We start from the raw sequence: 12,108 nt of genomic DNA, 5'->3' as shown, positions 1-12,108 counted from the left end.
CATTAAAATATGTAATAATACTTGCACATTGAATCCCCGAATGAATATAGAATCAGCATGAAGATATTACATTTTACATAAAATATAACACAATATAACATTTTACATACAATTACATCAAATTACTATCAAAGCCAGTCTCATCAATATTGTTAATATGACTAGTGAAACTGATACTGCTATTATTTGTATATTTTTACTATTAATTTCTACTTAAACAAGGGGAAAAACTGCTTGCCAGTGGGGTATGAAAAATAAACTTAATTCAAGATTCTCTATTCTGTCTCATCTTATGCTAATGTCTTCTTACTATCAAGTACTATCAAGGCCAGTCTCACAGTTATCTTTACCAATAGTGCTGTTTTTCCCCCTCAGTTTCTGAGGAAGAAATTAATATTTATAGCCGTTCAAGTATGGCTGATCACAGGGTACATGCAGACTGTGTTGTTTCGACCCAAACAGCATAACTATATTAAAACATTAACTACCCTCAGACATAAAAAAAAAAAAACAATGCTGCATTAATTGTGAGAATTACTGCATCTATATTAACAGCATTAAATAAATTCTCAGCCCTAAAAACTACTCATAAAGAAATAATTTTGCAGTCTGGTTATGAAAAGCATGTTAATGCCAGGTGTAAAAGGAGCCTGAGGGACTGAACACAGTGAGTACTGTGCAGACTAGAGTCATAAGGGGAGCTCCAATGAGAATCACAGGATGAAGTCTTGACTTCCTCCCAGCTGAAGACTGACAGAAGCTACCAATTAGCCAGGCAGGGTGTGAGATTGACTTGACTGTGTGGTGAGATCAGCTAGGAGGGCATCAATCTTTTAGCACCCCTACCTTCCAGATCCTCCATAGTTCCCTCCAGTCTGACAGAGGGGTGCGTGACATATAGAGCGTGTATCTTTTACTTTGGAAGACAGCAATAAATTACGACTACAGAAGTTTTGTGTGGAGCGGAAACATGACTCAGAAACTTCATCACAGTGCCACTTTCTGAGTGAGACTTTCCAACACAAAGTCCAAAAGACCAAAAATATCTGCATTCGCCTGTGCCTTGCTTTGTTTTCTGTCACTACATAGCCTGGCGAGGTATCAAGCACACACATGTAAATTATTCTGCAATGCTGGCATATAGATTGACAATGTTGTTCTAAACGTTTGGATAACAGTTGGTGTATCCAAAAAGCTGGAAAAGTTGCCTCAGTTTGAATTCATTAGCGAGATTAAAGCTGGCAGGGCCTCCAGCAGAGGAAAGACAACACATAGACAGCTGTTCTATGGATTATTCATGCAATGCTGCGGATGACAGGATATGTTTCAGAGTTCGGGGTAGGCACCACACCTGGTGCTTGCAAAAGATCAGAGGGCTCGATAAAATATACTCCCACCATAAACAAATAAACACACGCATGCATACAAACTCATTAGTTTCCATGGAAGTGCAGGAAAGGGCAATGAATGAAAATGAAAATGATCAAGTCCATTATTTCATGACTTACCGCGTGAAGTGGATTGCCCTGATCGATCGGCACCTTGAAGTCTGCCTGAAGCTCATCAAAGGCTGTTATCTGAAAACCCAAAGAAAAAAAGGGAACACGATCATTATCATTAGACTAGACACATGGATTTGCAGTGTTCGCATGATCTTCAAGGATATGCGCTCCTTTTATTACTTTGATTTATCCTCCATTATTTCAGCATCTCATTGGCTTAGAAGAAGTAGAGCTGGGTGATACAACTGAAATGTTGTGTACTGTTATTAATCATATTATATATATATATATATATATATATATATATATATATATATATATATATATATATTCAATTCATTTATATACTGTAGAATGAGATACATAAAAGACCACATGCAATAAACTCGAATATTAAGGATCTTTCTTGATTCTTGAGTTCACAATATCTTGAAATCTTTAATATATCATGAATATCCAGTATGGTGGTGGAAGTAGTGTTTGATGTGACAAAAAATTATACATATTGCAAAGGCATATGAAATTGTCCCCTTTAGTAAGTGCATTAGAGCAAATAGGGTCTTATGGTGCCTCATGGCTATAGCTCATGCACAAGGCAAAAGAAGCCTAAATTAAAGTTAGATCAAATTAGTCAAGCTTATTTCCCCTGTTACAGACCAAACTGCCCTCTCCTCCTACACTACCTCTCCCGTAGTATATCAATATTCTCTCAATTCTGTAGGCGACACGAGCAGTAAAAATGGGGTATGATTTTAACTGCTTTTCTGCTTGGCTGTCAAATAAGTGTGTGCGGTGTAGGCCCTATATAATCAGAAAAAAAAAAACACATTACATATACACATTTAAAATCTGGCCATCCTTTAATAATCACATTTAAACTTGCACCATGAAAGGGGGATCACTGAACCATATAAGCTACACAAGTGACATAAATAACTGAACACTTTTTCTAAATGTTGATGAAGCATAAAAACTCTTAAAATGGGTTAATTTAAAATAGGGCCAGGTTTAAACCTGACAGCAGCATAAGAATCTTAATCATAGTTGCAAGAAATGCAAAATGTTCCTGCATATGTTACATGCCTTCCAGAAAGATAACCAACAAAGAATGTAACATGTGCACATTGCATCCATGTGGAAACATTGCTGTTTTGTTCCCTATGTGACATCAGATTACCCATCTGGGGATTACGTTGTATTGAAAAAACCTGAGCTGACTGGAGAACTGTACTTGTATATAAATATACTCATAATGCACAGAATAGAATAGTTGCTCAGTAAACTCTGTCTCTAATATTTAAAATTATTAGATGTGATTTCAGCAAACATTCTCATATTTGTGACCCTGAACCAGTCATTAGGGTCAATTTTATGAAATTGAGATTTATACATTATCTGAAAGCTGAATAAATAATCTTTCCATTGATGTATGGTTTGTTAGGATAGGACACTATTTGGCTGAGATACAACTATTTGGAAATCTGGTATCTGAGGGTGAAAAAAAAATCAATGAATATTACTAATAAAAAAAAAGTTTTGATATATTTATGGTAGGAAAATATCTCCATGGAACATGATCTTTCCTTAATATTCTAATGACTTTTGGCATAAAATAAATTTTTATTTTTACCCATACAATGTATTGTTGGCTATTTTTTGGTCCAGGGTCACATTCATCATGATTATAACACATTGTGTCGCCAGTAAGAGGGAACTGGGCTGTGAGAAATTATAGATTTCTTTTTGATTGCCTGCTGTAAAGTCTACAAATGATATCACGCTTGCCCTAATCCATCACCTCATTCTCTAACACTGTCCCAATGCCTGTTATTTCCAAAATTATGTTAATACCACTTCTTAGTGGTATTACCCAAGATTTTGGGTTAGAGACCTTGCTAATACTACTAGCTTGCGTAAGCCCTTTCTAATACTACTAGCTTGTGTTAGCCAAATGATAAAGCCAACACAGACTCATTGGAAATTTTGTTGCTCCAAAACTCCATAAACAAACCTATACATACAATTCACTCAGATTCCAGCTAAAATTACCGATTATGGCAGTAAAACACCAACAACTCTTATTTCTTTTCACACAAATTATGATATTATGAGAGTTACAATACTATGTTATGACAAAACACTTTTTTCCATAGTGTATAATTTGTAAACTAATATATTTTTACATTTGCATCACAACAGATTTCATATGTATGGCTTTTCTGGTGTAGTATACTTGCTCGTTAGCACCCCCGGTAAGCACTGTAATTGCAATGCAGAGCGTTTCAGGTCTCCTGTGAATTGTGAGTCACGATAAAATAGCTGAAAACTATTATTCTTGTAAAAGCAAGCTTTTGCTTACACTACTGGTTAGATTTAGAGTAGGGTTTAGTGTAGGTGGTGTGTTATTTTCAAATGCATAGCATGTTTTTGTGAATAGATGTAACTTAAAATCTAACCTGTACAGCAAATATGTTTTGTTCTAAAAGGACTGTGCTTCATACATTGGCATTATTCAAGTCATGTTAGCATGTGTAAGCCTGTTTAACATATGTCCCCTTGTAGAATAATCAAGTTGCCCTCCGATGTTTAACAAGAGCTCTTCGAAGTACAGTAGCTTGCGGGATTTTTGAATGAAATGTGCCACAATTAGGACAACCACTATACATCTCAATAATACATTTAAACCTTCACGGATAAACGCACCAGTGCATTCATAGACAATCTGTTAAATACTGTTCTAAACTGTGCATCTTTGCCAAAGGTTTTGTGGGCACTAATGTGTTGGTTTCCACTGGCTGTGAAAGTGGATTCGAAACATCTGCTGAGGAAGCTTTTGACTCTCAGTGTTAGTTAAGTTAATGTGGGGATAATTTCCCCTCAGATGTAGGATTACACACAAGGGGAAATATGCAGATTAGGCATCTCTTTAGATCCCTTTGAAAAGGACGGCAGATAGATTCTTCCATTATCGTAATCTAATTTAAGATAAAGAAAGATAGATTTAGCATTGTTTGAAAACTTCACGTTTAAAAGGTTCTGTAAGAGATTTCAAGGATCTTTGCTGGTAGATATTATTTATACCCGAAAGCTAAATTTTCACAAGCCATTATTCCAGTTTTCAGTGTCACGCGATCCTTCAGAAATCATTTTAATATGCTGAATCAGTGCTCAAGAAACATTTATTATTATTATCAAGTTGTGCATAATATTTTGTGATTTGTTTCAGGATTCTTTGATGAATAGAAAGTTCCAAAGAGTGGCATTTATTTGAAATTTTTGTAATGTTTAAATGTCTTTAATGTCACTTTTGATCAATTTACTGTGTCCTTGCTAAATTAATTCTTTAAAAAAATCTTAATGAACCCAAACTTTTGAAAACCATAAATAAATCACAAATATTATATAATAGTAGATGCTTTTCCAGTTTCTTTGTGGAGGGTTCTTAAAAGCGTGAAATGTACTTTAGGATATTGTCCCTGTCTACTGCTTTTCACACCACAGCTCAATATAGTCCTTTGGGATTGTGTGCATTTGTATGGTGACATCAGCCGATAAGTACTGTCAGCATGATAATTGTATATATATAAATAAAAATGTGTGTGTGTTATTAAAAGCAGAATCACTTACAACACAGGATTTTTGCTGAAGGACACTTATCAACTAAAGTTCCACTGATATTCAGAATTTCCCAATGTCTTGGGATTCAGTGATCATGATTTTATAATAATATGTCCTTTTTTAAAGCAGATGCTGCTCTCTTTGATATGTCTGGGTGACATACTGTGTTTCAGCATGGCTTAAAAGGACAGTGAGGAAGTTGTCTCATAATGCATACTCTATATTCAGTGCATTCAATAAAAACTCTGCTTCAAAACATACTGTACACTATGTAACATGCTGAACCTACTCTTGAAACCTAAAATGTATTCAATTTGTAGACGTGAAAGAGGGGCGACGTGTCAGGATTTTCCCATTGTGAGCCGATCGAATTAAGGCTATTAAAGATTCAAAAGCTGAAACCGCTGAGGACAGCATTTCTGCCTTCCTCACAAAATAACTGACAAATAAAAGGAACTTGATTTAGAATAACTAAAGGACAGTTTATTAGAAATAGATTGAGTTGAATGATGTCTTATACAGAAAGGTCTGGTTCAAATGTGATGTCCTGTCCTCATATTTACCCCTTATTTAACCCTTGAGGCTATAATGTCTGTTGCTATGCAAAAGCAAGCCTAGGGCAAATGACTGTGCTGACCCAAATCTAGAGCAGTCTTGCAGTGCTGTGAATGTGAGCCAGTGCTTTAATGCAGCTTTCCTCAAGGAAACAGTGTTACACCTTGCGTAAAGTGCACAGACATAAAGGACAGCGTAACATCAAAACAGGTCACGCACAAACTGCTGCCAGAAAATAACACTGACTGTGGCTTGCACAGTTGAACTGTAAGGGGGTTTAATGCAAGTAGGTGTTTCCTGAAATGGATAAACAGCATCTGAAACAACCCACAAAGGTGTTTTGTCCATTAGAGAGATGGGAAACCCAAATCAAGGTGTGCAAAAGACTTCCCTGACACAAGCTGGTGCCACCAAGTCAGGATATGCACCAATGCTGTGACCCAAGTCTAATTTCACCATCAATTTACACTCAAATGATCATCAGTGACTTCTGAATTTGGTGATGTAAGACATGCCAGAGACATTCATAATATCAAGAAGGCTTTGATCTGGTGATAGACAGTTTTGTCTGATGCAGCAACCTCTGCTCTAACACATGCATGTCATTCTGCAGCATATTTTCACAAAGCACATCAAAGATGCAAACACTTACATGCCAGATCGCGAAGAAGATGAGAGAAGCACAGAGGACAAGGGAAAGCATATAGCAAAAGGCAGCGAAAGTGAACATAATTGAGAGGAAACTGGCAGGAAAATCTCCAGGAGAGAAGACGGAGCTCGAGCCAAACCGGACTGAATGAATGCAAGCAGTTACGGGGCATGCGAGAGGGAGACCATCGTGTTCTTCTTCAAAATATTTGCAACAATGTGTTGCAAACCACAGCTCCAGTTCAGTGCAGTCGCTTTGCCATATTCACGAATGAATAAAAAAAGTCCTGTGGTGTGTCGATTTTGCGCGAGTTGATGCACTGTTGCGAAGTCCCTGCGAGATCAGGGCTTTTGTGGACGGTTAAGCAAATGATGCATTAATATTGTCCTGTATGGTGTCGTCGGCAGTGATAGTCCATTAAAGATGCAGACTGTGTGAGGTGAAGACTTTGGAAAAATGCAGAACTTTGAGTTAAAACACTGACACACGGTCCTGGCGATCATTCACCTTCCCAAAGCGAAGGCGCAAGAATATATGCCGGCTAACAGGTGGATTTAAAGAGCTCTCTCTCTTTCTCTGTCTCTCTCAAATCAGACACTGGGTCAAAGCAGGTCCCACAACATTAATTGCCATTACTTTATAAAACAGCGACATGTACAGTTAATGAGATGGAAATAAAAACAATTGTACCATTTTATTTAATCACAGTTATGACATTACCAATCACAACCCCTAAAACCAGCACCATAACTCATGTATTTCATATAGATTGCATAATAAACAGAATATATGGCCAGTAGTCTTTGTATGTTTTTAAGAATCACAACTACGTTCTGACAGAAAGAAGGGGGTCATTTTAAAAATATTCCTCTTTTTTAAGTTTTCACAGCTATAAATAACTGCTTCAGATATTATGAATGAATGAATGAATGATGCATTTATATAGCGCTTTATTGTGTATTGCTGTACACCCAAAGCGCTTTACAATCATGTGGGGGGGGGGGGGGGGGGGGGGGGGGGGGGGTCTCTCCTCAACCACCACCAGTGTGCAGCATCCACTTGGATTATAAAATTAGTTAATATCAAAGTCAGCCCTCATCCTGACAGGCCACTTTCCATATTTCATCTGCATTGAGGTAAGAAACTCCGGCTCAGTCTATTTAATAGATTTTTGTTTCTTTTTTAAATAGTTACATAACCTTCCCATAGACTTTATCTAGACTGTTGTTTTAGTAGCCTGCAGAGTATCAGTTATAATAGTAGCCTAATACTTAATACACACACACACACACACACACACACACACACACACACACACATAGTATTCACACACAGACATATAAAAGTTATTAAGACATACTTTAACAGTATCCTTGTAAGGATGTAACTTAAGGATAAATTACCTTCTTGCGCCATCTTGCGTTTTGACAGGCTAAAGTCAGGCAAATCCAAATGATTTTACTAACATTTTATACCGTATACTAAAAAGCAAATAGACCGTGTGAATAAATTACCGTGTGAATAAATAATGCATATCAGTAAGTGAATAACTAAACAAATATATAGGCTACACAATCGATTTACAGAGCATTTGTATCAGACTCTGAAGGCTATATTGTTGGTTTTGCTTATGTTCTCATGGCAACGGATTATTACAATAGTTTTGTCTACAGCCTTTAACTCAATGTACAAAGATCACTGGATCATTCAGCTACGTGATGAACACGAGGTAAGGTTTCCAGGATATGTTTGGCCCATATATATTCTAACATTGATCTTTCATTTACTACAAAATATTTATAGGCTAGTAGTCGCGTTGCGATGGGCGCAAGTAGACTAAAAAACACTACAAATTCACTCTGAATTCAGTCATTTGTTTCTTAAAAAGTTGTAGCTTACGCCACACGAGGTGAATAGTGTTTTTGAGATCATTTTGTGTGTGCTTAAATAATTAAATTTGCTTAGCACTATTTCTAAAAATCTCGTGTAGACTAGGCTATTTACTTACAACATAAGCATTAAGCAATAGCCTATAGGCCTACATTTACTTTAAGTTCAAAAAGTACTGCATCGCAGATCATTCCCTTTTTCTATCATTTTTTTTCTCTTGTTACTTAGTGAAATGTCACGGTGTGGTGATAAGAAGAAACACACCGACTTTGGTGACTTGTTCTGGAGTTTTGGAAAAGAGCAGGACTTCAAGCCTCACGTTAGACACGCTGAGCCTATTCTCACTGAGTAACTATTTCATGAATCAATTTCTCTCCCTTAAAGTATTAAAAATGTATTGTTACCTGCAGTTGGAGTAACTTGTGAATGACAGCTTTTCAATTTTTCCTGTAGTGTTTGAAGCAGTAGAAGCAAAGTGTCAAAATTTTATTGCGTAGCCTGAATCGTAAATTGAACAGAATTTCTGAGTGGGACATATGAGAGACTCTTGAGTCTTAATTTTGAAGCTCTGAAGTTACAGCATTACAGTTAACTGTGAGACATGTGCTCTTGTCTCTAGCCAATGCCAATATTTCAAATCAAGTCAAACTTAATGTCTATGTGTATTCTATGCTTTTATGCATATGAATTGTTTCTTCTACACTACATTAAAATGATACCAATGCTTTTAGATGTGACCTTGACTGGAAATCCCAGTTACGCTGGATACCTGAACCTCGATACAGTGATGCCCCATTTCCATACATCAAAGACATAAAGTTTCCCAATGAAAGGAAACTGATGAGATCCTTCCCACGTGAGTCAGGCTTTGATCAGCAACGTCTATCTGTTCAAGCATTAATAAAAGGATCTCTAGTGGCAGCTGTACATGAAAACTTTCCTATGACTTCATTACAGTAATCACTAAGGCTGTAACATCTTTTAACTCTTTAGTTTCTGGGATCATTTTTCAGAATCATTTATATTTATTGGCATGTCCATTTAGATGCTAATAGGATGTCTGCATCTGAATGGAGCTTTTATCCAAACTTTGGACAGCCCAAGACCTATCACGCTGGAAAGAGATGTTTTATGGATGGCATTAATCATGCGAGAAGCACGAGATGCAATTCAGAAAATTCCCTGGAATCATCCATGGGGAGGAAAAAGCAGGGTAAGAGCCACATTATCAATGCTAATAAGGTTACTCCCTGCTACTGTTCTTAACTGTTCATATAAAGCAGAATTGTATTTAGTGAAGTGTAGTCAGTGCACCTTGTGTTGTTTTAGGTCATGGGTAATTCCTCGTTTTTTCTAACATACAGTACACAGTTTGAAACATTTATAGTCTGAGAAACAGTCAAACTTTAATAAACCACATCTTCTTGTTTTTTTCAGCCACAGACAAATGTAGCATCTACCATTCAACAAAGGTCAGACCATTTCTAGTTCCTGAGTACAGCCCTGACTTTTATAAATATGAATCATCACTGCACACAGCCACTTTTGGGTAAGGACCAACATGCTTACTGTAGATGCAGTAAAATAGACCAAAAAGATGGGACTGTAGCCATGTTTTAATGCAAATTAATGAACATAAAAACACCCTTTCTTCCACTTCCTGTGAAGGGATGTATCAAAGCATAACGTTTCAAAATTCCCCATTGAAAGTGGACATACAGACAGCCCACAGTTTGAACTTTCACAGCACACAGCAGGGCAATTGAAAGATGCCCAAAGAAAAGGAAAACACAAAGGCTATAAATACACAAGAACCTAATGTTTTAACAAGAATAATTAACAAGAAACATTTGGAAGACAAGAGTAAGGAGACAAAACTTGAGCACAAACACAGATCATTTGTTTTACATATTTACTTGTATATTACTTCAGGTCCAGGCCTTTTGTCACATTTATTCACCTAAAACCACCAGCAAAAGATATCAGGTAGGTATAAGAAATAAAATTATGGTGACCTGCACCGTTCATGGCTGATGAGATATATCTATGGAATTTCTTAAGGTGTATGTACTATATATATTCACAGTGCACTGTATGCAGAGAAACATAAAAGTCGTGCTCGAGATGAGGACATTCTTGAAGTCAAGAGGCTGAGCAGCTGGAGACCAGCACCAGACATCTATGAAAGGACAGTTTTGCTGGACACCTAATTTGTAAGGTGTCAAGCCATGCTTACATACATGTTGTGTTGTATTGTTAGTATTTTCTATTTTGTTTCGTTCTAGCAAGTGTTGAAGAAAATAAAAGAATTTTCTTTCCTTCAACACAAACTTATGGCTTTCCATTGAGTATATTTTACAATATTTTGATATTTATTTGTTCAGCTTCAGAACTTCACTTTGGAAAGGGTCGAATCAGGACAAAATGCCTTGGGCTTCAGACAGTGAAAATAATTTGACCTTTTCTTTGCCTTATTAGTTGGAGGTCCGTCAAATAGATTTTCCTTAATTCCCTGACAAAGACAAATGAAGGTCTTTTCACTGTGCCAAAATTTAATTGCAGGATAGAATAGGAGGCAGTTAAGTGTAGGGAAGAAGTTTGTCACCGTTCTTGTTTCATCTGAATTCACCATATTCTGTATAATTCATACCCATATAATAAGCAAAAGTTCTATTGTAGTCAGTTCGTTCTTACACTAAACCATGTAATCTAATAGCTAAAAAACTGTTGTTTCATAAAACAAGGATCAAACCCAACGTGCTCTTTAAAGCATTTTAAAGAAACCTATTTGATTTTGTAAGAATTTCTCTGGTGGGCCATCTGTTGCATTTTTATCTAGGTTTTGCTGCCTATTCATTGTCCATATGGTTCATCCAAAAGGCAAATTAATAATGAGCTTATCAACACTGTACAGCCTGTATAATTCCATTGGTATGCATCCATACTTTCTCTGACCTCACACAGCCCACTTTGATAATATGTACAGCATACATCATCCTTAAATTGTATCACTTTTATGCAGTAGAGATAGATGATATTGTTTCACTCTGATAACGCTATAAAATTTCCATAAAATCTAACCACAGGGTTATACCAGCTCACATTGTCATTCATATTTAGATCACAAATTTGGGGGTCATTAAGGAAGCTGTTTAGTCATTTTCGCCCCCAACTAAATGTGCTAGAAACCTTTTAGTGTATGCCACTTTTTGCAGTTTTCCTCCTATCATTAAGAGTCATTAAGGACAATTAAATTATTGAATGAGAAAGCGAGACGGGTTGAATAGCATGTGAGTATTTACTCCAGCCTTGTGCAGACACCTTTTGGGGGTCTGGAACCACCTGAAGCAATATGGCATCCCGAACCTTGCACAATATCTTACAGGTATTACCTTATCTGGTACAAACAGGCCTGGCTGTTCACTTGGCAGCGAGACATTTCAGACTTGCTGCCACAGCAGTGAGAATGGATGTAAGGACCTTTTGTTTTGTCAAGTGTTTCTGTCTTCCCAAGAAAAAAGTATAATGTTGAGTCCAAGTGCACAGATTACAGATTCACTGTAGTTGATTTTCGAGTGCATGCCCATACATTAAAACATTGTGGAATTTGGCACAGAGGCTACTACACTTTATAGCCACTGGCAATAAAGTATGGACATATACCAACAATCATGATCCTAATCTTTCTCCATACCTAAATCTCAGATGGCCAGACAGTGATTCATCTTTTATGAATTTTTTCAATATTGGCGTCCAGGATGCTGTGAGCCTGGAGACTATATTCTGTACACAAGTTTTTAAAAGCTTAGCTTAAATGTGATATACATAGTGTTCATAAATGGCTGTTGAGATAGTAGTGGTTTAGACCTGGAAACAGTTCCTTGAGTGATAAAT

The 12,108-nt window shown here is 36.7% G+C and overlaps 2 protein-coding genes across 2 annotated transcripts in view; one reads left to right on the top strand and one right to left on the bottom strand.

Annotated features, from left to right (window-relative positions):
* The window catches only part of LOC306843869 (protein cornichon homolog 3-like), a gene marked incomplete at its 5' end in the record, with an annotated part of 30,190 nt that extends 23,785 nt beyond the window's left edge, over positions 1 to 6,405 (bottom strand). The window contains 2 exons of the mRNA XM_079375567.1: positions 1,509 to 1,577; positions 6,328 to 6,405. Of these exons, the coding sequence (XP_079231693.1) occupies positions 1,509 to 1,577; positions 6,328 to 6,405 (147 nt within the window). The remainder of the gene's footprint in view (positions 1 to 1,508; positions 1,578 to 6,327) is intronic.
* A 1,348-nt stretch (positions 6,406 to 7,753) lies between these two features.
* Positions 7,754 to 10,541, top strand: spats1 (spermatogenesis associated serine rich 1). Its single transcript, XM_079375566.1, has 7 exons — positions 7,754 to 8,053; positions 8,443 to 8,562; positions 8,946 to 9,070; positions 9,260 to 9,427; positions 9,652 to 9,763; positions 10,147 to 10,200; positions 10,301 to 10,541. Exons 1-7 carry the CDS (start codon positions 8,043 to 8,045, stop codon positions 10,422 to 10,424), a joined length of 714 nt encoding a protein of 237 aa, XP_079231692.1. The 5' UTR covers positions 7,754 to 8,042; the 3' UTR covers positions 10,425 to 10,541.
* The last annotated feature ends 1,567 nt before the right edge of the window (positions 10,542 to 12,108 follow it).

Source organism: Barbus barbus (genome assembly GCF_936440315.1).
Source record: "Barbus barbus genome assembly, chromosome: 24".
Taxonomy (NCBI): Eukaryota; Metazoa; Chordata; class Actinopteri; order Cypriniformes; family Cyprinidae; genus Barbus; species Barbus barbus.
The sequence above is the reverse complement of the archived record's forward strand: the minus strand, read 5'-3'. Positions and strand labels throughout refer to the sequence as shown.